Source organism: Ceratotherium simum, chromosome 4 (assembly GCF_057802395.1).
Source record: "Ceratotherium simum simum isolate JZ-2026a chromosome 4, ASM5780239v1, whole genome shotgun sequence".
Classification (NCBI taxonomy): Eukaryota; Metazoa; Chordata; class Mammalia; order Perissodactyla; family Rhinocerotidae; genus Ceratotherium; species Ceratotherium simum.
Genome location: NC_141903.1, coordinates 3,289,202 through 3,314,223, shown reverse-complemented (window position 1 = coordinate 3,314,223; position 25,022 = coordinate 3,289,202). Strand labels below are relative to the sequence as shown.

Here is a 25,022-nt window from a genome sequence, read left to right as displayed (position 1 = left end):
GCAGTGGCTGCATCACCCACCGCTGCCCCCACCCCACCAGCTGTCAGGAGGGTCCATTTTTTCCTGGCCTGGCCTTCCAGGACTCGGTCTGGGAGGTGAAGGAGGCTGTATTTTCAGGAGAGCACTCCAGGGCTTGCCCTCTCTGTCAAGAACCTTTATCTATTTATTTATTTATTTATTTAGTTAGTTAGTTAGTTAGTGAGGAAGATCAACCCTGAGCTAACATCCATGCTAATCCTCCTCTTTTTGCTGAGGAAGACCGGCTCTGAGCTAACATCTATTGCCAATCCTCCTCCTTTTTTTTACCCAAAGCCTAGTAGATAGTTGTATGTCATAGTTGCACATCCTTCTAGTTGCTGTATGTGGGACGCGGCCTCAGCATGGCCCGAGAAGCGGTGCGTCGGTGCGCACCCGGGATCGAACCCGGGGCCAGTAGCGGAGCGCGTGCACCCAACTGCTAAGCCATGGGGCCGGCCCGTAGAACCTTTTTTTAAAAAAGAGATTTATATGGTGTCCTCTGTGTACCTGTTCCCCCACCACCATTTTTAAGGTATATTTTACATACAGGAAAATTCACCCTCTTTTTTTTTTTTAAAGATTTTATTTATTCATTTTTTCCCCCCAAAGCCCCAGTAGATAGTTGTATGTCATAGGTTCACATCCTTCTAGTTGCTGTACGTGGGACTCGGTCTCGCGTTGGACGGAGAAGTGGTGCCTCGGGGCACGCCCGGGATCCGAACCCGGGCCGCCAGCATCAGAGCGCGCGCACTCAACCGCTAAGCCACGGAGCCGGCCCGAAAATTCACCCTCTTTAGGGTACTGTTTTTAGAGCTTTGACAAATGCAGAATTGTATAACCAACCCTACAATCAAGATATAGAAGAGTTCCATCATCCCCCCAAATTCCTCTGTGCCCTTCTGTAGTCAGCCTTCTCCCCCACCTCCAGGCACCGGTGATCTGCTTTCTCAATAACTTTGTGTTTTTCTTTTTTTCCCTTTTTGTGAGCAGTGTTTAATCCTACCACATATTAGAACATATTGCAAATTAGCAAGTAAAACAGTATGATATTGGTATAAAAATAAAACTACACCTCAATGGAAAGAATGAAGAGCCAGAAATAGATTCTATACTGTAGAAAAATCTTAATATTATGATAAAGGGCTTCAAAACAAAAGGGTAAGGAAGGATTATTTAATAAGAGGTGCTGGGGTAACTGAACAAAAATATGGGGAAAAAATGTCATACTTTGCACCACTCCCCGCAAAACAAAATGGACATGTATTGAGGAGTTAAATTTTAAAAGTCAAATCCTAGGAAGCTAGCAAAAAAGTTAAGCAGACTGTAATCGAGTTAGAGGAGAACAGCTCAGTTTTTCTGCTTTGAAGCAGCCCTACCCTCAACAAAAACAAAACACAAACACACAATCCCAGCGAGGAAAGATTGACAAAATCAGCTATGTAAAAAAACTTGGTGCATCCTAAAAAGTAACAAAACCGCAATGCAAGGAGAGCCACATGCTGGGGAAAACCATGACAGGCAGAGGTGACAGTGCCCGACATACAGACGCGCCTTCAAAGTTCCCAGACAAGCAGGCCAGGGCTCCCAGAGAGGAAGTGGGGAAGCCTGGGGCGTTGGGGAAAGCCTGTGAGGTCCTGCTGGCTTCCAGGCGGCCTGAGGCTCGGCCTCATGGCCCCAGGCAAGGTTCACTCAACCCTCCAGCCCGCGGCTCCCGCATGGGCCAGGACCACCCAGGCTCTAAGCACAGACCGGCCTCTCCAGGATGCTCCAACGCCCTGCCGGCTCCCTCCCCGTGGGGCTGTGGACCCCCGTCTTCCCTACGTATTTCGTCAGGTGCAGGATATTGGCTACCTTAGAATATTTCTAAGCACCTACTATGCTCCAAGCACGTGGTGTTGGGGATATAGAAGTGAGGAATACGAAGTCCCGGCTCCAATGGAATTTTTATCCTAAAGGGGGAGAGGTGTTAGGGGCAGGAAGACAGAATAAACAAATCAACACGAGATAATTTCAAGTCAAATGCTATAAAGAAAACAAAACTGGATTGCGCAAGTGCTATACAGAGAACAGAACAAGAGGGGGTTTGTGGGTGGGGTGGGGGTGGTGAGGAGGCGAGGAGGATTAGAGGGGAGGATGCCCTGGAATGGGGCTGCCCCAAAAGGAAGCAGGAAGTCAAGGAAACAGACTGAGCCTTTTCTCCCAGGCTGTTTCTAGTCCAAGTCCCTGAGGCCTGTGGAGCGGTGGGAGCTTCTCTGCTCCTCCCCTCCAGAGCAAGGGCGCCTGGGAGGATCATAAATTCAGTTCTGAGCTGGGTCTGGGGTCACCGCCTCCTCTCTCCTCCTTCTTAACCCTCACCCTTCCTCCTTAGGGCAGTTGTGCAACCCCCATCTTTCCCCAGACCCCCAAGGAGGGCGACCAATGGAGGACGGCAAGGCAGAAGCTGGGTCCCCCCCAGCAGACTCTAATTCCCCTATTGAATGTCCAGTGGGTAGATTAAGTACAGGATTAGGGGATCAGCAACGGTGCATCATTTGATGTTTCAAAAACAGCATCAAGGAGCCATCGCAGGAAAGCCTGACATGGGCCCCCTCCCGTGCGTTGTGCTGTTCGGTATTGGCTTTACTCCAACGAGGTCGGGGGGCGGGGGAGGCAGTCTCTTCCGGTTTAGGGCTGCGGAACGCGGCGCCGCGGCGCCGGGACGGGGCGCGCCCGGTGGGCCCGCCGGCTCCTCTTCCGGGTGGGGAAGTCGCCTGCCCCGCGCACCACGCCGGCTAGCGCGTGGGGCGACCGAGTCCTTCCCGCCGCCGGGGCAGGTGGCGGCCCGGCAAAGGCCTTTGGGCCCCGGAGCCCCGGCGCGGCCCGGACGACTCGACTGCTGGCGCGCGGGGGTGGGGGGGCCCGCGGGGGCGCGCGCGGGACTGCTCCCCTCCGGCGAGCCGCGAGTGGGCGGGCCCGGACCGCTGAGCAACCGCCGCCGCTTCCGGTTCCGATGACAGCGCGCCGGAAGCCAGGGCCGGGCTGCCGGGTAGGTGAGAGACGGCGGCTTCCCGGCCGGGCGGGGCGGGCCGAGGGCGGGGCGCCGGGTGGCGGACGGCCGCGGGGGTCGGTGGCTCGGCCGGGCCCCAGGCCCCGGGCCGTCTCGGAAGCCCCCGACTCCGCCCCCGCCCCAGTCCGCCCTCGGGCTTGCTTTATCCGCAGTCGTGGTCCCGGGCCTGGAGCTGGAGTCCCACAGACTCACAGGACCGTCGAGGAGCCGCCTCTGCCGGGGGAGTCGCTCGGACCCGGACGTCCCACCCTAGTGCCACCTGGCCGGGTCGGAGGTAACTCACTGCGGTTGAGGGGGCCAGGCGGGGCAAGGGAGCAGGGTCTTTTGAAGGATGAGTCGGAGTTTGCCAGTCACTTGCACGTTAATGTAGCTGAAACTCCCAGTAGGTGCTGCAGTCCACCAGTTTTGGTTAATGACAAAAGAAAGATTTGAAACTTCAAATAGAGATGTGCAATGAAGAAAAGGAACAGAGTGACAGGGCAGAGTGACTAGTGTGGGGGTGGGGCAGAGGTCAGCATTAGATACTGTGGTCTAGGAGAGCATCTTTGAAGAGATAACGTTTGCACTGAGACTGTAATGAGGAGCCAGCCATGGGAAGATCTGGGCGAAGACTGTTCCAGGCAGAGAAAACAGTCAGCGCAAAGGCCCTGAGGCAGAAATAAAGTAGATGTAGTCAAGGAACAGAAAGAAGGCTACTGTGGCTGGAGTTATGGCGAGTGAGGGGGAGAGTGATAGAAGATGAGGTTGGAGAGGTGGTTGGGAGTCAACTCACATAGAGCCTTGTAGGCCATAAAAAGGAGGGTTTATTTCGTTCTAAGTACAATGAGAATTTGTTGAGTTTTAAGCAGAGGAGTGATGTGTAGGGTGGAGAATGGATAGAGGTGGGGGGTGCAAAAGAATAAGTGTTGGGTCACTCTCCAATTCTGTGTTAGGCAAAGGGGACCTTCCTATGATTTGCACAAACTTCCCTTCTTCCCCCTTGCCCCAGAAGGGACTTTCTTGTTTCAGGGTGCTGAAGACTGGGGACAAAACCTCCATGCATGCCTTGGTGGGAATTTTAATATTTCACTCATGTCTCTTCCCGCCCACCTCCCGCAGGTTTGAGCTCACGCTCCCTAGCCCAGGGGTTAGGAAATGTCTGCATTGTTTAATCAGCAAATGTTCACTGAGCACCAGCTGTGGACCAGGCCCGGGGCTGGCACTGAGGGGAGAGAGAGGACGAGACTCACTCCAGCCATGAGCAGCTCACAGTCCAGTGGGGGAGACAGACGTGTGAGCAGGCAGTTACTGTGCCAGAGCTGAGGACTCAGCTGTGTGTGGCAGGGGCGTTCTCGACAGGTTTGTGCAGCAGAGGAGAAGGCAGGGAGATTTCATTGAGGGCTTCATGGGGGGCTGATGATTAAACCACATCTTGTGTTCTCCATGCAGAGAAGTGCGGAGGGCACTCTGGACATAGGAAAGACTTGTGCAAAGGAAGCGAATGTACAATTACAAAGGACTTGTCTGTCAAGCTATGGCAGGGTTGAGAAAGGGAGATAGGATCTGATGTGTCATTTTGGAGGGATCACCCTGGTGGATAATTTCTGTACATGTGAGACCTTGGGGAGGAGGGCTTAGGACAATGGACATGAAATTCCATTAGATTAATCATGCGGTTTGTGAAAGACAAACTCACACACTCATCCATCCTGGTGTCTGGTAAAGATGGCCGACTGTGATCCAGGCAGAGTGGCTCACCCTGGACAGACTGAATTAGCCTCCTGGGCTTTTTGGATGGAATACTCACAAACAGTTTTGTTTTCCCAGGTCATTTATTTTATTTTTAAATTTTTTAGATTTAATCACACTTCTCAGTTCATTGTACATTTAATTGGTCCATGCAGGGTCATTTTCTCCTTTGTGTTTATCTGTGTATTCCTTTTCATCCCCATTCCTCCCTTCTTCCCCCACCATAGGAAACCACTCGGATGTGTTTGGTGTATATCCTTTTATTTGCATGCTTGGTTGTATGCATATATTTTTAATTTACATAAATGGTATTTTGCTTAGAGTTCATTTTGTTACTTTTTCCCCCTCAGGACCACGTTTTGGGATCTAATTGATGTTGCTGTGGGATTATCTGAAACATGGTTTCTAAATGCTACCCCGGTTTCCGTAGATGCATCCCCCACATCTTATTTCCTTGGCTTATCAATTCCCCCAGTGATGAGGCCCTAGATTGGCTCCCATTCCCTGCTACAACATATAACTGGGATAAAAATCCTTGTACCCATCTCCTCCCTCAGCCTTTTAATACAGTTTCAATATGCTGACTTGGGCTTCCCTTTGATAACCCTGGTATCACTTGGTGCCTGACATGGGCAGAGTGTTTGACCTTGGTGAGGTCCTGACCTTTCTTGAGCTGTGTTTATTTTTGGTCAGTTGTGATTCTGGTTCCCAGACACTCTTGGCAAACATTCTTTTGTGTTGTCATCTTTCCTAGTTGATCATCTCACAGGCTCTGTGGTTAATTTCCTATTTCTTGTCATCATTAATCGTTGCTGTACGCTCATTCCAACCACAACTCTTGGCTGCTTTCCTTTCCTGGTGAGACAGTGGCCTGTGAAGCTGGTCCAGAGAGGACTGGGGATATGAGGTGCTTCACAGAAGGGCTCTGGAGCCAGACTGCCCAGCTTCAGTTCCCAGGCCCTCCACCTCCCCACTGAGTGACCATGGGCAACTTATTTAATCTTTGTGCATCTCATTTTCTCATCTGTAAAGTGGGTCTAATAATTGTACCTACCTCATAGTGCTTTTGTAAGAACTAAGTAAATTAGTTAATGTATGCAAAGTCATTAGAACAGTGCCTAGCACAGAATAAACCTCTAAGAAATGTTAACTACTAACAGCAATATTAATAATAATTACAGTATTTCAGGTAGGAGTCTCTGGTATATTTTGCCCATAATGGCTCACATCCAGTTATAGAGTATTTGCTCAGGGGGCATGAAGAGGGGAGCATGTCTTCTGGACACCATGATTACAAATTCTAGTGTGAGCATCACCTGTAAAGAGGGAAGGCATAAACACATCTCAAGCCCCTGAGTGCCATTTCCCCGTCACTCGTCCCCTGCCTGGTAAGGAGACAGTGGCTACAGGCTGGGCCGAGATGATGAGGCCAGGACTGACAGTGCTGGTAAGGATGGGAAGAGAGTCTGGTGAAACTGGGAGGACCTTGACGGTCACCTTGGACACAGGATTCTCATTGTGATGTGACTCTGTCTCCTTCTTTGAGAGAATGGACAGCTGGCTAGATTTGAACATTTGAGAGAGCCCTCTCATTCCAATCCTAGATGGAAGGCTGGGGAGGGAAATCGACTCTGTCACCAACATTCTGAGAATTGTCCATGTGTTCAGTGTCAAAGGCTGCTCTGAAATGGAGGGGAGCAGTGGCCCAGGGTAGAAGGGACTTAGGAAGTAGAAAAGGCCTCAGTAGTAGAAAAGGTGGGACAAGAAAAGTCAACTTTCTTTCAATGGTATAAAGAGGAGGGAAGGTTGTGTTACAACAAGAGATGTTCTAGTGCGGCGGGGGAGGCAGGCCCTCAAACAGATCATTAGCCAGTGATCAAAACTGCAGTAGAAGGGTGCCAAGTCAGAGTAGCGGGAGCCAGGTGGGGGCAGGCTAGGGACAGCTACTGAAGGAGATGACCTCTGAGCTGACTCAGAAAGGATAAGCCAGCTTCTCAAGCAGTTGGGGAAGTGAGGGGTTACGGAGAGTATACCAGGGAGAGGAAGCAGCATGAACCAGGGCATGGAGCTGTGAGGGAGCAAGGATTCCGGCTGGCGGGACACAGCTCCCTGTCCATGGGCACACAGTGCGGGGACTGAGGCTGGAGTGGTGGGCAAGGCCCATCAGGCCTGCATGGTCAGTAGTTGTTCCTTAGGCTACGTTTCCAAATATCAGCCATTCGCGGACTGCCGTCATGGCTTCTGTCACTATAGTACATGGAAACCCAAGTCCACTAACTGAAGAGAAGGGGGCCATAATGAATAGATGAAAAGATGCAGGGTATCTTTGGATTTCTAGTTAGAAAGTATTGCCTGCTGAGAGCTCCGTGAGGCCTACTCTCTCGTCTGATTAAAAAGAGACGAACAAGGATTATAGAATGAAAACAGTTGAAAACAGAGTGATTTTGTCATCATGATTCAAAAAACCCCTGTCCTCACTCCATCTGCACCCTACACTGGGGCACCCTGGCTGGGGGTGATGGGAGCTGTGGACAGATATGTTAAGGTGAGAATTCCTGGGCATTGATATATGATATGTGTATGGTGAGGGGGATCTGGGAGCCCTCCCCACCATGCCCCCCTGGCCCAAGTGGGGCCTGATGCGGTGGACCCTCCTCTCCCCCCAGGCAGAGGCCACCATGGAGCAGTGTGCTAGTGTGGAGAGAGAGGTGGACAAGGTTCTACAGAAGTTCCTGACCTACGGGCAGCACTGCGAGCAGAGCCTGGAGGAGCTGCTGCACTACGTGGGCCAGCTGCGGGCTGAGCTGGCCAGCGCAGGTGTGTGTCCCCCCACGAGACCCCTACAGCTGCCTCCCTGTGGGCCTAGGAGACCTTGAGGCTACTTGGTTATAAGGTTGTGGAAGGATGATGGTTAGGACACTGGTACATGGATCCCTAGGCCTCTTGAAGGAGAGTAATTTCAAAAACCTAACAGAAATTATTAATTTACCTGAGATTATTTTCATTTACATTTTGTTTTCAGTTTGCATTTCTTTTGAATTTTTAAGACATTTTAAGATAATTTCAAATTTACAGAGACGTTCCAAGAATAGTGTAAAGAACTCATATATACCCTTCACCGAAATTCACCAACTGCTGGTATGTTACCATATCTGCTTATCAGTTCTCTTGCATATTCTTACTACTTTTTAACCATTTGAAAGTCAGTTGCAGATATCATTCCCCATTGCCCCTAAACCTTCAGTGTATATTTCCTAAGACGAAGGGCATTTTTTTTACGTAAGTACAGTATAATTATTAAAGTCAAAAAATTAAACATTAATATTATGACCTAATGAATATAGCTCGTATTTCAATTTTGCCATTGTCTGATAATTTTCTTTCTTTTTTTTTTTTTTTTGTGAGGAGATCAGCCCTATGCTAACATCTGCCAATCCTCCTCTTTTTGCTGAGGAAGACTGGCCCTGGGCTAACATCCGTGCCCATCTTCCTCCACTTTATACGGGACGCCGCCACAGCATGGCTTGCCAAGCGGTGCGTTGGTGCGCGCCCAGGATTTGAACCGGTGAACCCTGGGCCGCTGCAGTGGAGCGCACGCACTTAACCACTTGCGCCACCGGGCCGACCCTGATAATTTTCATAAAGCATTTTAATTTTATTCTCCAGTCCAGGATTCAGTCCAGGATCAAGCACTGCATTTACTTTCTCGTGTCTAATCTTTAGTTTTTTAATCCGGGATGTTTCCTCTGCTGGCTTTGTCTTTCATGACATTAATGTTTTGAAGCATTAAGGCAATGATTCTGCAGGACCTCTCTCGATTTGGAGTTGTATGCTGTTTCCTCGCCCTGCAGGGTTTGCCTTTGGGCCAGGAGTACTTTAGAAGTGATGTGGTTCTCAGGGCATCACCTCGGGAGGTCCAAGGAGTCAGTGTGTTCCATTATTGGGATGTGAATTTTAATCACTTGGTTAAGACGGTGTCTGCCAGGTTCCTCCTCTGTAAAGTTAGTATTTCTTTCTTTAGAGTTAATTACCTAAGTAATTTGTGGGGAGGTACTTTGAGACTATATAAATATCAAACTTCAGCCCACTCATTTTAGCATCCATTGATGATTCTTGCCTGAATCAATTATTACAAAGCTGGGTGCAACATGGCTGATTTTTCCTGCTCTGTCATTCCTTATGTATTTATTAGTTGGCATTCAGCTTTCCTTTCTCCCTTTATTTATTTATCACACTTATAGATTCTTATTTTATTCAATGGGTTATAATCCATTACTGTTATTATTTATTTTGACACTCAAATTGTCTTAGATTTGACCAGAGGTAACCCCTGGTTCCTATGTCCTTTTTTTTTTTTTTCTGAAGAAGATCAGCCCTGAGCTAACATCCAATGTCAATCCTCCTCTTTTTTGCTGAGGAAGATTGGCCCTGAGCTAACATCTGTCCCCATCCTCCTCTACTTTATATGGGACGCCGCCACAGCATGGCTTGACAAGCGGTGTGTTGGTGCGCACCCAGGATCCGAACCTGCGAACCCAGGCCCCAAAGTGGAGCGTGCGCACTTAACCGCTGTGCCACCAGCCTGGCCCCGTGTGCATTTTTTTTTTAATTGAGCTATAATTCACATTAAAATTTACCCTTTAAAAGTCTACAGTGGTTTTTAGTATATTTACAGAGTTGTGCAATCATTACCCCTATCTAATTTCAGAACATTTTCATTACCCCGAAAAGAAACCCTACCCATTAGCAGTTACTCCTTTCCTCCCTCTCCCTCAGCCCCTGACAACCACTAATCTACTGTCTCTCTGTGGATTTACCTCTTCTGGACACTTCCTGCAAATGGAATCATACAATATGTGGCCTTTTGTATCTGCCTTCTTTCACTTAGCATAATGTTTTCAAGGTTCACCCCTGTTGTAGCATGAATCGGTACTTCATTCTTTTTTGTGCACTGGGTCATATGGTATCTCTCTGTTTAACTTTTTGAGGAACTGGCAAATTGTTTTCCAGATGCAGCTGCAACATTTTATATTCCCACTAACAATGTATGAAGGTTCCAGTTTCTCCACATCATCACCAACACTTGTCTTTTTGATTGTAACCATCTTAGGGGGTATGTGGTGATATCTTACTGTGGTTTTGACCTGCATTTCTCTAATGACTAACGATGTTGAGCATCTTTTCATGTGCTTGTTGGCCTATTTGTATATCTTCATTGGAGAAATGTCTATTTAAATCCTTTGCCCATTTTTTAATTGAGTTATTTGTCTTTTTATTGTTGAGTTGTAAAAGTCTTTATATATTCTTGATAGTAGACCCCTACTAGATATAGATTGGCAAATATATTCTATCATATGGGTTGTCTTTGACTTTCTTGATAGTGTCCTTTGAAGCACGGAAGTTTTTAATATTGATGGAAGCCCAATTTATTTTTTCTTTGGTTCCTTATGCTTTTGTTGTCACATCTAAGAAACTATTGTCTAATCCATGGCCATGCAAATTTACACCTCTGTTTTGTCTAAGAGTTTTGTAGTTTTGGCTCTTACACTTGAGTCTTTGATCTGTTTTGAGTTAATTTTTGTATATGGTGTAAGGTCCAGCTTCTTTCTTTTGCATGTGGACATTCAGCTGTCTCAGCACTATTCTTTCTCCTCCTTTGTCCTTGTGACATAGCCCATCTTTTAAATTTATTATTTGTTATTTTTTTAGCACATCCTTACTTTCTGGCACAGTAAGATATTCCCTGGAATCGGTAATCTCTGCAAGTAGCCCTGGTTCTTTTGGTGGGAAATGGTATTTGGAAACCATGATCTGGGTTATTACTGGGGTGTCATTGTTTCTAGGTTCTTTTAGCAGATGGATCTGTCTGTCTGTCTGTCTATCTGTCTTTATACCTTTATTTATATATTGCAGAATATGAATTTATACTGTGTCTCCAATTCCAATCCAATATCACGGGTTCTTCCTAGACTTCCCCCAACCATAACTGTATCTCTCTTCTCCAGCAGTGAGAAACCTCACTCCCAACATCATCAATATATTTCTCATCTGCTCAGTTTCTACAATACATAGAAAGTATTTTCAGATTTGCTACACCTAGTACCACTGATAAAAACAAATCCACAAAGTAGAGTTTGTTACTTTTTAATTTATTTTTAAAGAATGCATGCACGTGGAAAAGACTTCAAGGCCAAAAACGTTTACAGTGAAAAGTGAGTCTCCCTTTCGTCCCTGATTCCCACTTCCTATGTGTCCCTCCCTAAAAGTCACCCCTGTCCCCAGTTTCTCAGGTGCCCCTCAGGCAGCATCTGTGTGTACACGTAAGTGTGTGTATAGTGTTTCTCCCCCCCTCCCTTTTTTGAACACAAAGGTTAGCATAAAGTACATCCTTTCCTGCACCTTGCTTTTTCCCCTACACAGTCTGTCTTGGAGAGCAGTCTGTATCAGCACATAGAATTCTGCCTCCTTCTTGCACTGAGTTGCTTAGCATTCCACTATATGGTTGTGCCATGCTGTGATAGATGCCTAGGTGTCTTTGCTTTTGATGGCGTCTGTTAACTGTGTGCGGTAGAAATGGTCTTGCTGGTCTGAAACTCATTTATACTGGCTGTGCTCTTGGTTACCAGATGATGTTATGGCTGCAGTGTGTTTACAGGGAGACTGTGTCTCCTCAGATGGGGATTTGTTGGGGCTAACAGTCATCAGTGGGGTCCTTGGGTGGTGAAGATTTGTGGATTCCAGGTTAAAAGGCTTTGGTTTCCTGAGAGCTGTTGCTTTGTCCTAAAGGGGCTGTGGCCAAAACATATGCAGTGTGGCCCTCTGTGACCTGGGGGAGCAGAAATGAGTGGCAAGCTGGGGTTTGGGAGGGCAGTGCTGATGCTGAGAGTGGAAGGAGGTTCTGCCCCATCTCCCTACAGTAGGTGGGTGGCCCAGCCACCACCTCCCGTTTGTATTTGTCAGGACTCATTCAGTTACAAGTGACAGAAACCCAGCTCAGACTAGCTTAAACAAACAAACAAACAAGCAAAAGTAGGGGCTGGATTATGGGCTCAGGTAACTGAAAGGTCGAGTTGGATCTAGGGGCTCAGGTGACACCCTCACTCTACGCTGGCTTCATCTCAGAGTGGTGCTCCGCAAGGAGGCCATGGTGCTCCAGCAGGTCCAGTTCACATTGTGTTTGTTTAGAAACCTGGCAGAACACATCTCTCTTCCAGTCTCAGAGCTGAGACGCTCCCTGGCCCTCCTAGGCCACGTTCCCTTCCTTGGGTCACGTTTCCTTCCCTAAACCGAGGTGCTGCCATCTAAAGAAGGGGTGTAGATGCTGGGCCCAAAGAGGAGACTGATGCCCTGTCTGCCCTCCTCTCGTCCAAGGCCACATGCTCTTGGCGGTCCGTGTGGCTCCAACCCGACCGTGGTGGTAGAAAGCACTGCAAGCCTGGAGTCCTGAGCCAGAAATGTCCCTGAGCTTCCCTGGCAGACCCCAGCCCGCCTGGTGTCCTCTGGGTTGATAATGCTTGATGGTTCAAAGCCTTCTCACACACAGTATCTCACTCAAGATAACGAGCCATGCGGTGTGGTGGTGGGGAGCACGGGCTTTAGGTCTAGAACTGCCTCTTGGCCTGGCAAGTTGCTGTCTCAGCTGTAGGACGGGATACTGACAGTGCTATGCACTGTCAGTACTATGCTGAAATGAACTAAAATGACATACTGACCCACAGTAAGTGACAAGTCATCTTCATTTCACAGCAACCTGCAAGGCAGCTGCTATACCGCCATTGTACAGGTGAGGAAACGAAGATTCCGAGAGATGAACCGGCTTGTCCCCCTTGACCAGTTCTCAGTCATGCGGTTACAAAGTGGCAGGACCTGGAATAGAAGCTGGGTCTCACTCTGGAGTTCAGGGCTGCCTCTCGGGCCTCCGTGCTGGCATTTAGAATAAGGAAGCAGGGACAAGTCTGCTCCTCTGTATCCTGACTCATTGCTAGTGTTTCTCTGCAGCCCTCCAGGGGACCCCTCTCTCAGCCACCCTCTCCCTGGTGATGTCCCAGTGCTGCCGGAAGATCAAAGACACCGTGCAGAAACTGGCTTCGGACCACAAGGACATTCACAGCAGTGTCTCTCGAGTGGGCAAAGCCATTGACAGGGTGAGAATGTGGGCAGCCCTGGACCGGGGGTGGGGATCCGTGGAGTTGGTGGGCACCCGGGCTCATCAGGAAAGCAAGTGTGAGAAGTGCAGGTGCCGAGTCACAGGGCCCTGTCTCTCGTCCTCGTCAGAACTTTGACTCTGAGATTTGCGGTGTAGTCTCCGACGCAGTGTGGGACTCGCGGGAGAAGCAGCAGCAGATCCTGCAGATGGCCATCGTGGAGCACCTGTACCAGCAGGGCATGCTCAGCGTTGCTGAGGAGCTGTGCCAGGTAACGGGCGGCCCGGGAGGGTGCTGGGACCTGCCTCTTCTGCCTTCTACTTGATAGTTTTCTTTATATTAGGTCTCTGTTATTTGTTGTTTTTTTTTTTTGTATCCAGACAAGTTGATTTATTTACATGACTCAAATGTGTTGTGTCATCAGTCTCTCATAGGCTGATAGGGATGCCCATTCCCAGAGACTAGACAGTGGGCAGGAGGCCCGGTACGGCATCCTCTCCCCTGGACTGTGCATGGGAAGTCCACTGTCTCCTCTGAGACCTCTCCTTTACGTTGCTTTTGTTGTAGACCAGCTCCTTTCTGATTGATCCATTCTTTCCTTAAATGGGCTAATATTTTTTTTAAATTCAATTTGTTTAAACTTAAAAAAAAAACAGTTCACCTATTTCTCCCACCCCTCACTCCCCACCTCTGGCAACCACCAATCTGTTCTCTGTACCCACGAGCTTGTTTTTTTTTTTTTAATTAAAAAAATTTTTTTTTAGATTCCATATATAAGTGAGATCATATGGTATTTGTCTTTCTCTGTCTGACTTATTTCACTTAGCGTAACACCCTTGAGGTCCATTGACGTGGTGGCAAATGGCAAGATTTCATTCTTTTTCATGGCTGAGTAATATTCCATTGTATATATATACCACATTTCTTTATCCATTCATCCATCGATGGACACTTAGGTTGTTTCCATATCTTGGCTATTATAAATAATGCTGCAGTGAACATGGGGGTGCAGATATCTTTTGGAGTTAGTGTTTTTGTTTTCATTGGATAAATACCCAGAAGTGGAATAGCTGGATCATATAGTAGTTCTATTTTTAATTTTTTAAGGAACTTCTGTACTGTTTTCCATAGTGGCTGTACTAATTTACATTCCCACCAACAGTGCACAGGGGTTCCCTTTTCTCCAAATCCTTGCCAACACTTGTTATTTCTTGTCTTTTTGGGTTTTTTTTGCAGGGGAAGATTCACCCTAAGCTAACATCTGTTGCCAGTCTTCCTCCTTTTTTCTTCCTTTTTCCCTCGCAAAGCCCCAGTACATAGTTGTGTATAGTTGTAAGTTCTTCTGGTTCTTCTACATGAGCCACCACCACAGCATGGCTACTGACAGACAAGTGGTGTGGTTTTGCACCCGGGAACTGAACCTGGGCCACCGAAGCGGAGCGTGCTGAACTTTAACTGCTAGGCCATCAGGACTGGCTCTATTTCTTGTCTTTTTTTGTGTGTGTGAGGAAGATCAGCCCTGAGCTAACATCCATGCTAATCCTCCTCTTTTTGCTGAGGAAGACCGGCCCTGAGCTAACATCTATTGCCAATCCTCCTCCTTTTTTTTTCCCCCAAAGCCCCAGTAGATAGTTGTATACCATAGTTGCACATCCTTCTAGTTGCTGTATGTGGGACGCGGCCTCAGCATGGCCGGAGAAGAGGTGCGTCACTGCGCACCCGGGATCCGAACCCGGGCCACCAGTAGCAGAGCGCGCACTTAACTGCTAAGCCACGGGGCCAGCCCCCTATTTCTTGTCTTTTTGATGATAGCCATTCTAATAGGTGTGAGGTGACATCTCATTGTGGTTTTGATTTGCATTTCCCTTATGATTAGTGATGTTGAGCACTTTTTCATGTACCTGTTGGCCACCTGTATGTCTTCTTTGGAAAAATGTCTGTTCAGATTTTCTGCCCTTTTTTTTTGTTTTGGCTTAAGGAAGATTTGCCCTGAGCTAACATCTGTGCCAATCTTCCCCTATTTTGTATGTGGGACCACCACAGCATGGCCACTGACAAGTAGTGTAGGTCTGCCCCTAGGAACCGAACCCAGGCCGCCAAAGCAGAGCACGCTGAACTTAACCACTAGGCCGTGGGGCCGGCCCCTGCCCATTTTTCAATCCTATTTTTTTTCCTATTGAGTTATATGAATTTGTTATATATTTTGGATATTAGGCCCTTATCAGATAATATGATTTGCAAATATTTTCTCCCATTTGGTAGGTTGCCTTCTCATTTTGTTGATGGTTTCCATTGCTGTGCAGAAACTTTTTAGTTTGATGTAGTCCCACTTGTTTATTTTTGCTTTTGTTACTTCTTTAAATAAATTTATTTTAGAAAGGAAATCAGTCCCCTGGCCATAAATAGAAGGTAGCTCTAAAAATATATGCAGTGGAAAGTGAAGTTATTAATTTCTAGCTAGAGTTAGTTGCCAGCCAGGGCCTGATATCCCTTTCTTAAAAAGAGAGATTAGTAAAATGACATAGCAGCACTTGTTAGGTGTTAAAGACACACTGGCAATAAAAGTAAAGGATACTTCCTTTAATGTAATTAGGAGGCTTGAAAAGGAATAATCTCACCATGCTACTCAATGTGGGTCTGCAGTATACTTGGAGTTGGGAAGGGTTTGTAGTGTGCCCTCTGGGAAGCCAGTATATAGCACTCAGCCTCCCAGAAATGGGGAGAAGGGGCCCGAGCAGCTGGCAGACCACAGCTCCTCGTGCAAACCCCAGCTCTCGCCAGTCTGTCTTTGGCGTATGGGTTTTATTAAGCACAGAGCAGAGGATTTTGGAAACGCTGTCCTCCAGTGGTAGGACTGCTCTCCCTCCCTACAGGAATCAACGCTGAATGTGGACTTGGATTTCAAGCAGCCTTTCCTGGAGTTGAATCGAATCCTGGAAGCTTTGCATGAACAAGACCTGGGGCCAGCATTGGAGTAAGTTGGCCCTTGGGTGGGCCAGCGGGGGACAGGGCTTGTCTGTGGTCTTCACTCACACACTGTACTTGACACACCTCCATCCGTGTCTTGTGGGCCTCATGTCGGCTTTTGGAGCACACCTCTCAGACCCAGCTCCACCAGGGCCCCTTCTCTCACCCCACCAGCTCCACACTCAACTGGCCCCGTTCTTCCCAGATGGGCCGTCTCCCACAGGCAGCGCCTGCTCGAGCTCAACAGCTCCCTGGAGTTCAAGTTGCACCGACTGCACTTCATCCGCCTCCTGGCAGGTGGTCCCGAGAAGCAGCTGGAGGCCCTCAGCTACGCCCGGCATTTCCAGCCCTTTGCTCGGCTGCACCAGCGGGGTAAGTGCCCAGGGTGCCAGGGTGGGCACTGCCGGGCTCTGGCAGATGTCAACACATGTCGGATTGCCAGTCCCTGCCTCGCACGGGGCTGTATGCCAGGATGCACCAGGATGCCTCTCCCCAACCTGAGAACTCTGGCCCCTCCCTCATTGTCTCCCAGGTGAACTCCAAACTCAGGGTTCTTCCTCACCTGCCTCTGCCAACCCTTCTAGCTTCATCTCAGACCACCTCTGGTTCCCAGCACCTGCCGTGTGCCACACTCACACTCAGAGCACACTGGGCCACGTGCCCACAACACACATGCCCTCATGCTGCTCTGCCTCAGCATGGGCCTCTCCCACCTGGAAGAACCCCACTGGTGTCCTTAAGACTCACTGGGCACCTCATCTACAGCTTCCTTCCCGAGCCCTCTTTCATCACACTGCGATTTCCAAACCTGTCGTTTGAGTCTCACCTACTAGATACCAGATGTTTACCGTTAGTAATCACCCTACTGCTAGTAACTTTTGTCTTTAGCTCCACTCATATTTATTCACATTTTATTTAGAAATAGACATCATGAAAACCAAGCAATGTTATTAAATCTTAGCTAGTTACTGCTGCCTCCTGAAAGCTTGTTAAAAGGGGAGATTAGGGGCCGGCCTGGTGGTGTAGTGGTTAAGTTTGCACGCTCTGCCTTGGCGGCCCGGGGTTCACAGGTTTGGATCCTGGGCACAGACCTACACACTGCTTGTCAAGCCATGCTGTGGGGCCATTCCATGTACAAAATAGAAGAAGACTGGCACAGACGTTAGCTCAGGGTCAGTCTTCCTCAAGCAAAAAAAACGGGGCGGGGGGAGATTAGCTCGTGTTGGAGAACAGGGATATAAGCGCCAACCTGAGACTCGCTCCTTGATGCAGTCACATGGATGGAGAGAGAATTGAAAACCCTCCCTACCTGATGCCAGGCGGGGTGGTGATGCCTGTCCCCGTACCACATAAGCAGCCCCGCGACTCCACCTCCCCACTGGATTTTAGGGAAAACTAGTTTTGCCTGAGGGCATTTCAGTCCTGAGTTGGCCTGGTCAGGGGCCTGGGAGTCTTGGGGATCAGCCTGCTCCCTATTCTGCCTCCACAGCCCTGCCACCCCAGGGGCTGGACGCCGAGCCCTGGGGAAAGGCTGTGTCCTGGGCCTCTGTGTGCTCTGAGCTGCACCCTGTTGCCTTGCAGAGATCCAGGTGATGATGGGCAGTCTGGTGTATCTGCGGCTGGGCTTGGAGAAGTCGCCCTACTGCCACCTCCTGGACAACAGCCATTGGGCCGAGATCTGTGAGACCTTTACCCGGGATGCTTGTTCCCTGCTGGGGCTTTCTGTGGAGTCGCCCCTCAGTGTCAGGTACAACCAGCCCTGGGGAGACAGCACAAGTGGGAGGGTTTAGAGAAACATTTTGCCGAGGCCCTGCCGTGTGCCAGGGCTGGTGCTCGGTGCCTTCACAGACCTCAACTGGCTGTCTTAGTCATTCTTCCAATAGGAATTACCTTTGTTTCTACAGTTGGAGAAACTGAGATTAGGAAGCATTGTGGCCTGAGGTCACAAGGTCAGTTGCAGAGTCAAGGTTTCCATCTTGTAAAGTCTCTTGAATGAGGCCTCTGCCTCGCCTGCACCTCACCCCTGGATGATCACATGACCCACCAACAGGCCAGCCTTGTGACCTCATGTCTCCAACACCACTTCCCCTTGAGAGACTTGGGAGTGGCTGAGTAACGTGTGGAGAGCTGTCACTTGGAAATCTCCTTCACAGTAATGTTCTTCTCGTGACTTCACAATGACCCTAGGAGTTAGAGGCTCAAGATGGGAATGAACTTGCCTAGGGCCTCACAGGGAATAAAGGGCACTGGGACCTGACCCCAAAGCCACACACCACACCACAGTGGGTCATGTCATGGTGCACTTTATTTAGACCAGCTGTGGAATCTCGTGCCCCACCCCCCGTGATGGACTCCAGTCACAGAACAGTATTTCCCAGTAGGAACCATCTGTGCCTCAGACAGGACAGTTCCCTTGTGCATGACTTCCCTCCACACCGGGGTATTTAGCACCTGAAGCTCCAGCCAGTCAGCTCCCCACCCTGTCCCCATCGTTGTGAGAACCGACCCCCTATTTCTAAGTGCCCTTGTCGACAGCCAATCACAGAGCTGCGTTATGACAGCCGAGTGGGGTCAACAGGTGGGCTGGGCCCTTCCAACTGAGCACTGTCCCCTTCACACGAAGGACTTTGCAATGGTTTGGATGAACAGATATTTGCCCCCTGGATCTTCCTTTTGTCTTTCCCTCAGGTTCTCAAACTTTGGGGTGCAGGAGAGTGACTCTCTAGAGTTGGACACACAAAACTACATATGTAACACTTTACGGGTGACCTGAGAGCTTCTCCAGGACCCATTTGACATGTGTCCCTTTAGAACCCTGCCCCCAGTTGTGGAGCAATGGCATTGTGCTCATCTGCTGTCCGCTGGGCTCTCGGTTTGGCCGCTCCAGCCCTGCTCTTTGTTCTGCAGCTTTGCCTCTGGCTGTGTGGCGCTGCCCGTGCTGATGAACATCAAAGCTGTGATCGAGCAGAGGCAGTGCACGGGGGTCTGGAGTCACAAGGACGAGTTACCGGTGAGGCCTGGCAGGCGGAGGTGTGGGCAAAAGGCACGGGGGAGCCCAACATGACAGAACTGTACTCACTCCTCTGCTGGCCTCCCCAGATTGAGATCGAACTCGGCATGAAGTGCTGGTACCACTCAGTGTTTGCGTGCCCCATCCTCCGCCAGCAGACATCGGATTCCAACCCCCCCATCAAGCTCATTTGTGGTCATGTTATCTCCCGAGACGCACTCAACAAGCTCATTAACGGAGGAAAGTAAGTTCCCCATGCTCTGCTCCATCTTGGCTTGGCTCTCCTGCTGGCCAGCCCCTGAGATGTTCGTGGTTCTCTTCCCTTTGCAGGCTGAAGTGCCCCTACTGTCCCATGGAGCAGAACCCAGCAGATGGGAAACGGATCATCTTCTGACTCCCACCTGGAAGGAACTTTGTTGAAAGGGGTTTTCACCCATGAGCCTTGGTCTGTCTCAGTGGGGGTGGTTGGCTTCAGTGGATTGTGGTTGGTTTCAGAGCAACTGGCTGAGGAGTGCCACCATGGGCAAGGGCCAAGGAAGGCGATGAACCAACCTGCACCGGGCAGCTGGCTCCTTGGCTGTCAGGGCAGGGAGACGCTGCCCTCTGTGCTCCTGCTTTGTCTCTCCCTGATTATATTTGCCGTTGACTTGGTAGCAACCAACAGAGAAGCAAAGGACTTGGCCAGCAGCAGCAGTCTTTCCATCCCTACCCTCAGCCAGGTCTCTTACTGCCAGGTCTTGTGTCCACTCCTCCCGCTGTACAGCCTCACAACTGTATGTACCCATTTCCCATTGTAAATAGTCTGGGTTAGAACTGAATGCCATTGTTTTATAACTTTGAGCAAATATATTCACAGGGCTTCTTCCTTCACCTGCCTTTAGCTTCACTGAAAAGAATTACTACACACCCACTGCACACAGGTCCTGGGCACGGCTGCTGCGGGTGGGAGCATGGCAGCCACAGCACCCAGTCAGAAAGAACCCAACCTGCATGTCTGATTGGGTGAGAATGCTGGGAGATGTCAGAGCCTGGGCAAGCTGCTTTTACATATATACATATCAAATCTCATTACTCCATATTAGAAGTCGGGGTAAGGGGACTGAGGAAGATGAATGACTTGGACAACAGGGCTCACAGCTTATAGAGAAGAGAGCTTAGAGTTTAAACCAGGTTTGACCCTCACGCCCAAGCTCTTTCCACTTTATTCCAGGGTCCCTGAAGCTTGGTTGCTATGTGTACCGAGTCCTGTGCTGGGCCTTTGAGGCAGAAGGCACCTTAAGTGTAAAATTGTAAAAGGGACTAGGTTACCAGGGCCGTTACGCCAAGCAGGAGAGATGGCCTGGGGTTTTGTCTTTAGCTTCATATTCCTATTTAAAATCTCCTGTGTGGGTGGGTAAATTGCTTCCATAAGCTTCCCAGTCGCATTAAAGGCTCATGGGTAAGAAGAAAAGAGGAATGGGGGTGTTCCCAACACAGGGGCTGCTGGCTTCCATTCAGTGCGGTCTGGGCTCGGCTGCCTTACCCTGCAGCTCCTACTGACTCTGGAAGCTGAAAGCTTGGGGGTGGGCAGCAAAGAGTCTGTTCTCAGCTTGAGTCTAGCACTCAAGCATTAGCACTGAACACCCTGAAAGTCCTCGGGTTCTCTGGTGAGAGAGGCAGCTTCTACTTCTTCCTGCCCTCCAACTCCCTGGCCCCACCAGCAGCTGCTGCTTAAAAAAACACCTACAGACTCACCACATTTTAGTCTTAGCATTTACTTCCCCCACCACATTCTTGGAACTGTCTTCACGGAGGCTCAACAGGAAACAGCACTGATGGAGAAGCGAAAGAGCTGTTGGAGCTGCCGGGGAAGAATACGTGCGTCCGGGGATGGGGAGATGCTGTGAGTGTGGGCAGCAGAAGGGCCACCAAGTGGCCCGCTGCCAGCCCAAGAGCCTCCAGAGCGGGTGCCCAGGTTGCTCCCCAAGTCCTTCACATGGGCGGGGGCAGCACTCGCACCTCCTCCAGGCACTCGTCATAGGCCTCCTGGTATTCCTCATGCGGCTTCACCATTATCACGCAGGTGGGGCGCTTGGAGCCGGCAGCTGCACCCAGGTCCTGCAGAGAAGGGGAAAGAGGTTTGGAAAAAAGGTCGCAAAGCCTTATGCCAGGGAGTCACAAACCAATGACCCACCAGCCTAATCCAGCCTGCAGACAAGTGCTATTCGGTCAACATTATATTTAAAAACATTGCGCATTGATTGCCATTATTTAAAATCAGCAAACTTACTTTTTTTTTTTTTGCTGAGGAAGACTCACGCTGAGCTAACATCTATTGCCAATCTTCCTTTTTTTTTTTTGTTTGAGGAAGATTTGCCCTGAGCTAATATCTGTGCCAGTCTTCCTTTATTTGAGTCGCCGCCACAGCATGGCTGACAAGTGGTGTAGGTCCACACCCAGGATCCGAACCTGTGAACCCAGGCTGCCGAAATGGAGTGCGCCGAACTTTAACCACTACACCATGGGGCTGGCCCCTCAGCAAACTTTCAAGCTGTGGTCCAGCAACACTGGGCCTACATTCCCACATGGCAACTGTGAAAGCCCTCCAGCCCAGCACTGGTGGTCACCTTAGGCAGGGCCTATACTCTCCAGGTCCCAGCCATCCCCATTTCTTGTGCCCCAGACCTGGCCCCTGCTATCCAGAAGGATAAGGACAGCTGCAGGTCCCCAGAACACTGCCTCCGAGCACTACGCCCACCTAGTAAGACTAACACAGCACAGCATCTTAGTTGACAAAGCTCGTCCATGTACACCTTCTGTTTCATTCTCACAGTCCACAGAAGGGGATTCCCATTTTACAAGGAAACCAAGGTGCAGAGAAGGAACTTTATCTGCAGTTCCCCAACTAGGAAGGAGCAGAGCCAAGAATCCATCCAGGCCTGTCTTAACTCAAAAGCTTGGGCTCTTTCCCATGATGGCCTGTTCCACAGACCCAATCCCAGACCCCGTCCTCTAGTGCTGACCCAGGTCAGGGGCTCCTGTGCTCCTCACCGTCTTAGAGGGGATATAGACGTAGGGCAAGTTCCGGTCCTCACACATCACCGGGAGATGGCAGTACACCTCAATGGGCAGCGTGTCTCCTGCCAAAACCATGATCCTGAAACAAGAGAAACAACGTTGTTTCTAGCTTGCTCATTCCCTCTTTCAGCTGTAGGTGCTACCTCTGGACTGGGCCTTGGGGGTGCAGAGACGGATAAGATGGCCCTTGCCCTCAAGAAGCCCAGTTATTCATACGGGCCTCTCAACCTCTGAAAGTGCTTGCAGATTTGTGTTTGGTGAGTGCACGCCTCTGGGGAGCTGATCTCTATTTCTTTGCAACAAGTAAATGCCACCAAGTTTGACAAGTGGTATTGCACTGGGACAGATGAGGTATGGGAGGGACGCCAAGGAGCAAGAGCTCAGCTCTTCTTGGAGAGTCAAAAAAGGATTCAGGAGGCAACACTTGAACAGAAAGCTGAATGATGAATTTCTGACAGGCAGCCCACGGAAGGGCTGAGGGCGGGGAAAGCATTTAAGGCTGAGAGAATCAGAATGGCACCAGATGCACAGGGGCTGGCTATTAGGAGCCTGGGATGGCTTTGGAATCCAGGATAGGGACCAGGGCAGACAGGGCTAGAGAGATTGGCAGGGACCACACCCAAAGACCCTGAGTGCCAGCCTAGGAAGCATGGGCTCAGTCCCAAGAGTGACAGGGAACCAATGAAGATTTGCCAGAGAATCCTTAGCTAGGGCTTCTAGCTGGCAAGGTGCTAGGGCTCTGGGGCAAGGGCCTCATGAGCCCTGAAGACAGAGGAAGAGTCTGTTCTCCGGCGGGGAGATAGGCAAACACAAGGAAAGAGCTCTTGGTTCAGAGCACGGCTTCCACTCTCTCCTGGTTCTCCTTTTGCCTCATGGGCTCTCCTCTTCCTCTGAGTAGACTTTAAATGCTGGTGTTCCTTTCAGCCTGGTCCTTGGCTGCCCTCTCAGTACCTTCTCCCCAGCTGACCCCAGCCACAGCCATGGCGTCAAGTGCCATGCATGTGCTGACAACTGCCAAATCTGTTTCTCCAGCCTGGCCCTCTCTCTTCCAAGCTCCAGACCCATACAGCCATTTGCCTATTTGATGGTTCTGGTGGGGAGAGGGGTCACGTGTCTAAAAGGTGCCTCAAAAACTTGTCTAAGGGGCCAGCCCGGTGGCATAGTGGTTAAGTTCACGCACTTCAGTGGCCTAGGGTTCACAGGTGGGAATCCTGGGCACGGACCTACGCACCACTCATCAAGTTATGCTGTGGCAGCATCCCACATACAAAATAGAGGACAATGGGCAGAGATGTTAGCTCAGGGCAGTCTTCCTCAGCACAAAAAGAAAAAACCCCAACTTGTCTAAAACCAAACTCGGGATCTTCCTGGACCCCCCTCCACTGTCCAGTATCTCAGTAAGCAGGCCCTCTGTCCATTCAGCTGGAATCCATACCTCCTGATTCTACGTCGGCAAGTCCTCTCAGATCCATCCACTTCAGTTCTCTCCATCTCTGCCATCACCAACCTAATCCAAACTGCCGTCACGTACACTAGAGCAGCCTCCTGTCTCAACTTCCTCAAGTCTACTCTTGCATCTCTGATCCTTCTTAAGTTGCCAAAAAAATCTTCTTAAGGGGTAAACATAATTATGTCACATCCTGGCTTTAACTCTCAATGGCCTCTCAAAGCTGAGTCCAAAAACTAAACTATACTTACCACAAGCTTACAAAGCCCCATGAGAAGGTAGCACTTCTGCCCACCACTACTCTTTCTGGTGCCCTGGTACCCATCTTCCTTGCAGAACCCCCAAAACTAATCCCTATATCTTCACACCTCAGCTACCCCCGCGTAGGTCCCTACTGAGCATCAAGTCCCCCAGCATTATTTATCTCTTGGGCACCTCAGTGTACCAGACACTTCAGGGGAGAAAGCAGTGAGAGGCTTTATCCTGTTCTCAAAGAGCTTACTGTCTGCCCTGAGTGGGAGAAACAGGGAATAAAAATGCAAATAAGTTTCAGATTCTGATAAATGCCAGAAAAGAAAGACGAGGGGGAACGAAGTCATTCTCACTGCACCCTGTACTTTTCGTTCATAGTTACCTATCGCACAACTTGTAATTGTGCGTCTGATTATTTGATTAATGTCATTGTCTCCAGATAGCACAGTGCCGGAAAAAAAGCAGACACTCCATAGATAGTCGCTGAGTGAATGAAGCTGGGGTCTACCCTAAGTGAGTGGTGTATACAAGTCGCTTCCCATGGAATTCACGTGCCCCGTGGTGTCCCTCTGAGCTCGTCTAAGTGATGTATCGGTAGCTGTACTGAAGGGAATTCACCAACTGCTTGCTTATCTTCCGCACGTGGGGCTGAGTCAGAGCACTTGTACCGAGCACTACTACCCTCGTTACCGTTTAGAAATGCAAAGTCCGGCGGGAGCGTTCTTACCCTTTCTCGCCCTTATTGATAAATTTCTGGACCTCCTTCACCCCGCGTCGAATCTGCTTCTGCTTCACGGCTGCAACAACAGAAGAATCAGTCGGGGCCCTGGGCCCCGCGCCCCCCGCGCCCCCCGCGCCCCCAGCCTGGCCGGCCGGCGCCGCCACACCTTTCTTGATGCATTTGTAGAGCTTCCGCGTGAGGCGGCGAGAAGCCAGGGGCTGCGCGATGGGGTTCAGGTTCACCAGGAGCTCGTGGTAAGTGCGCTCCCCGCAGCACGCCTCGGCCTGAGCCTCCGGCCCGTCCGGATCGGCCTTTATCTTGGTCATCACAGCTGCCGCGGCAACAGTCCCCCTGCGACGAGTCCACGCGGCGGAGGAATCAGTTCCGGGTCATCCCCTCTGCGGAGAATCGGCCGTATACTACAACCAACCAGGAGACCAGGTCTCAGACTCCGACCAATTGTGGACGCTCCGCTCCTTAAAGAGGGAGCTTAGGGGGGCGGAGTCTCGGCCGTAGGGGCGGGGGCCACTCCCCCTACAGAGAGGCGGGGCGAAGCGGATTAGGGGCGGGGCCGAGGGGGACTCCGAGGCGAGGGGGCGGAGCCCGGAGGGAGGCGGGGCTAGAAGGAGGCG

General features: G+C 50.0%; 2 protein-coding genes across 5 annotated transcripts; one reads left to right on the top strand and one right to left on the bottom strand.

Moving 5' to 3' along the window:
- Positions 1–2,928: 2,928 nt before the first annotated feature.
- On the top strand, positions 2,929–19,783 carry RMND5B (required for meiotic nuclear division 5 homolog B). 3 transcript variants are annotated; one of them, XM_087429273.1, is made up of 11 exons: positions 2,929–3,047; positions 3,217–3,338; positions 7,459–7,609; positions 12,791–12,936; positions 13,067–13,207; positions 15,810–15,910; positions 16,109–16,275; positions 17,485–17,650; positions 18,811–18,913; positions 19,003–19,157; positions 19,244–19,783. In XM_087429273.1, the coding sequence occupies exons 3-11, from the start codon at positions 7,471–7,473 to the stop codon at positions 19,305–19,307; spliced, it is 1,182 nt and encodes a 393-aa protein (XP_087285399.1). In that variant the 5' UTR covers positions 2,929–3,047; positions 3,217–3,338; positions 7,459–7,470; the 3' UTR covers positions 19,308–19,783. The 3 variants fall into 3 exon arrangements, with proteins under 3 accessions (XP_087285399.1, XP_087285400.1, XP_087285401.1); XM_087429274.1 differs by lacking the exon at positions 7,459–7,609 and having other exon boundaries at positions 2,930–3,047; XM_087429275.1 differs by lacking the exons at positions 2,929–3,047; positions 3,217–3,338 and adding an exon at positions 12,539–12,575 and having other exon boundaries at positions 7,490–7,609.
- Positions 18,191–24,805, bottom strand: NHP2 (NHP2 ribonucleoprotein). Of its 2 annotated transcripts, none has more exons than XM_087429276.1 (4): positions 24,557–24,805; positions 24,397–24,466; positions 21,916–22,049; positions 18,191–21,010 (listed from the first exon to the last, which is right to left on the bottom strand). In XM_087429276.1, exons 1-4 carry the CDS (start codon positions 24,714–24,716, stop codon positions 20,949–20,951), a joined length of 426 nt encoding a protein of 141 aa, XP_087285402.1. In that variant the 5' UTR covers positions 24,717–24,805; the 3' UTR covers positions 18,191–20,948. The 2 variants fall into 2 exon arrangements, with proteins under 2 accessions (XP_087285402.1, XP_004428504.1); XM_004428447.3 differs by having other exon boundaries at positions 21,944–22,049; positions 24,557–24,800.
- Between the last annotated feature and the right edge of the window lie 217 nt (positions 24,806–25,022).

What these genes read in the sequence shown, in the direction of transcription:
- RMND5B (XM_087429273.1), top strand. Translation starts at nt 7,471, where the DNA reads ATGGAGCAGTGTGCTAGTGTGGAGAGAGAGGTGGACAAGGTTCTACAG. An exon ending in TGCTCGGCTGCACCAGCGGG is followed by an intron (nt 16,276 to 17,484) that starts GTAAGTGCCCAG and finishes GTTGCCTTGCAG; the next exon opens with AGATCCAGGTGATGATGGGC. An exon ending in AAGCTCATTAACGGAGGAAA is followed by an intron (nt 19,158 to 19,243) that starts GTAAGTTCCCCA and finishes TTCCCTTTGCAG; the next exon opens with GCTGAAGTGCCCCTACTGTC.
- NHP2 (XM_004428447.3), bottom strand. Translation starts at nt 24,716, where the DNA reads ATGACCAAGATAAAGGCCGATCCGGACGGGCCGGAGGCTCAGGCCGAG. An exon ending in ATCAATAAGGGCGAGAAAGG is followed by an intron (nt 22,050 to 24,396) that starts GTAAGAACGCTC and finishes CTCTTGTTTCAG; the next exon opens with GATCATGGTTTTGGCAGGAG. An exon ending in TCTATATCCCCTCTAAGACG is followed by an intron (nt 21,011 to 21,943) that starts GTGAGGAGCACA and finishes CCTTCTCTGCAG; the next exon opens with GACCTGGGTGCAGCTGCCGG.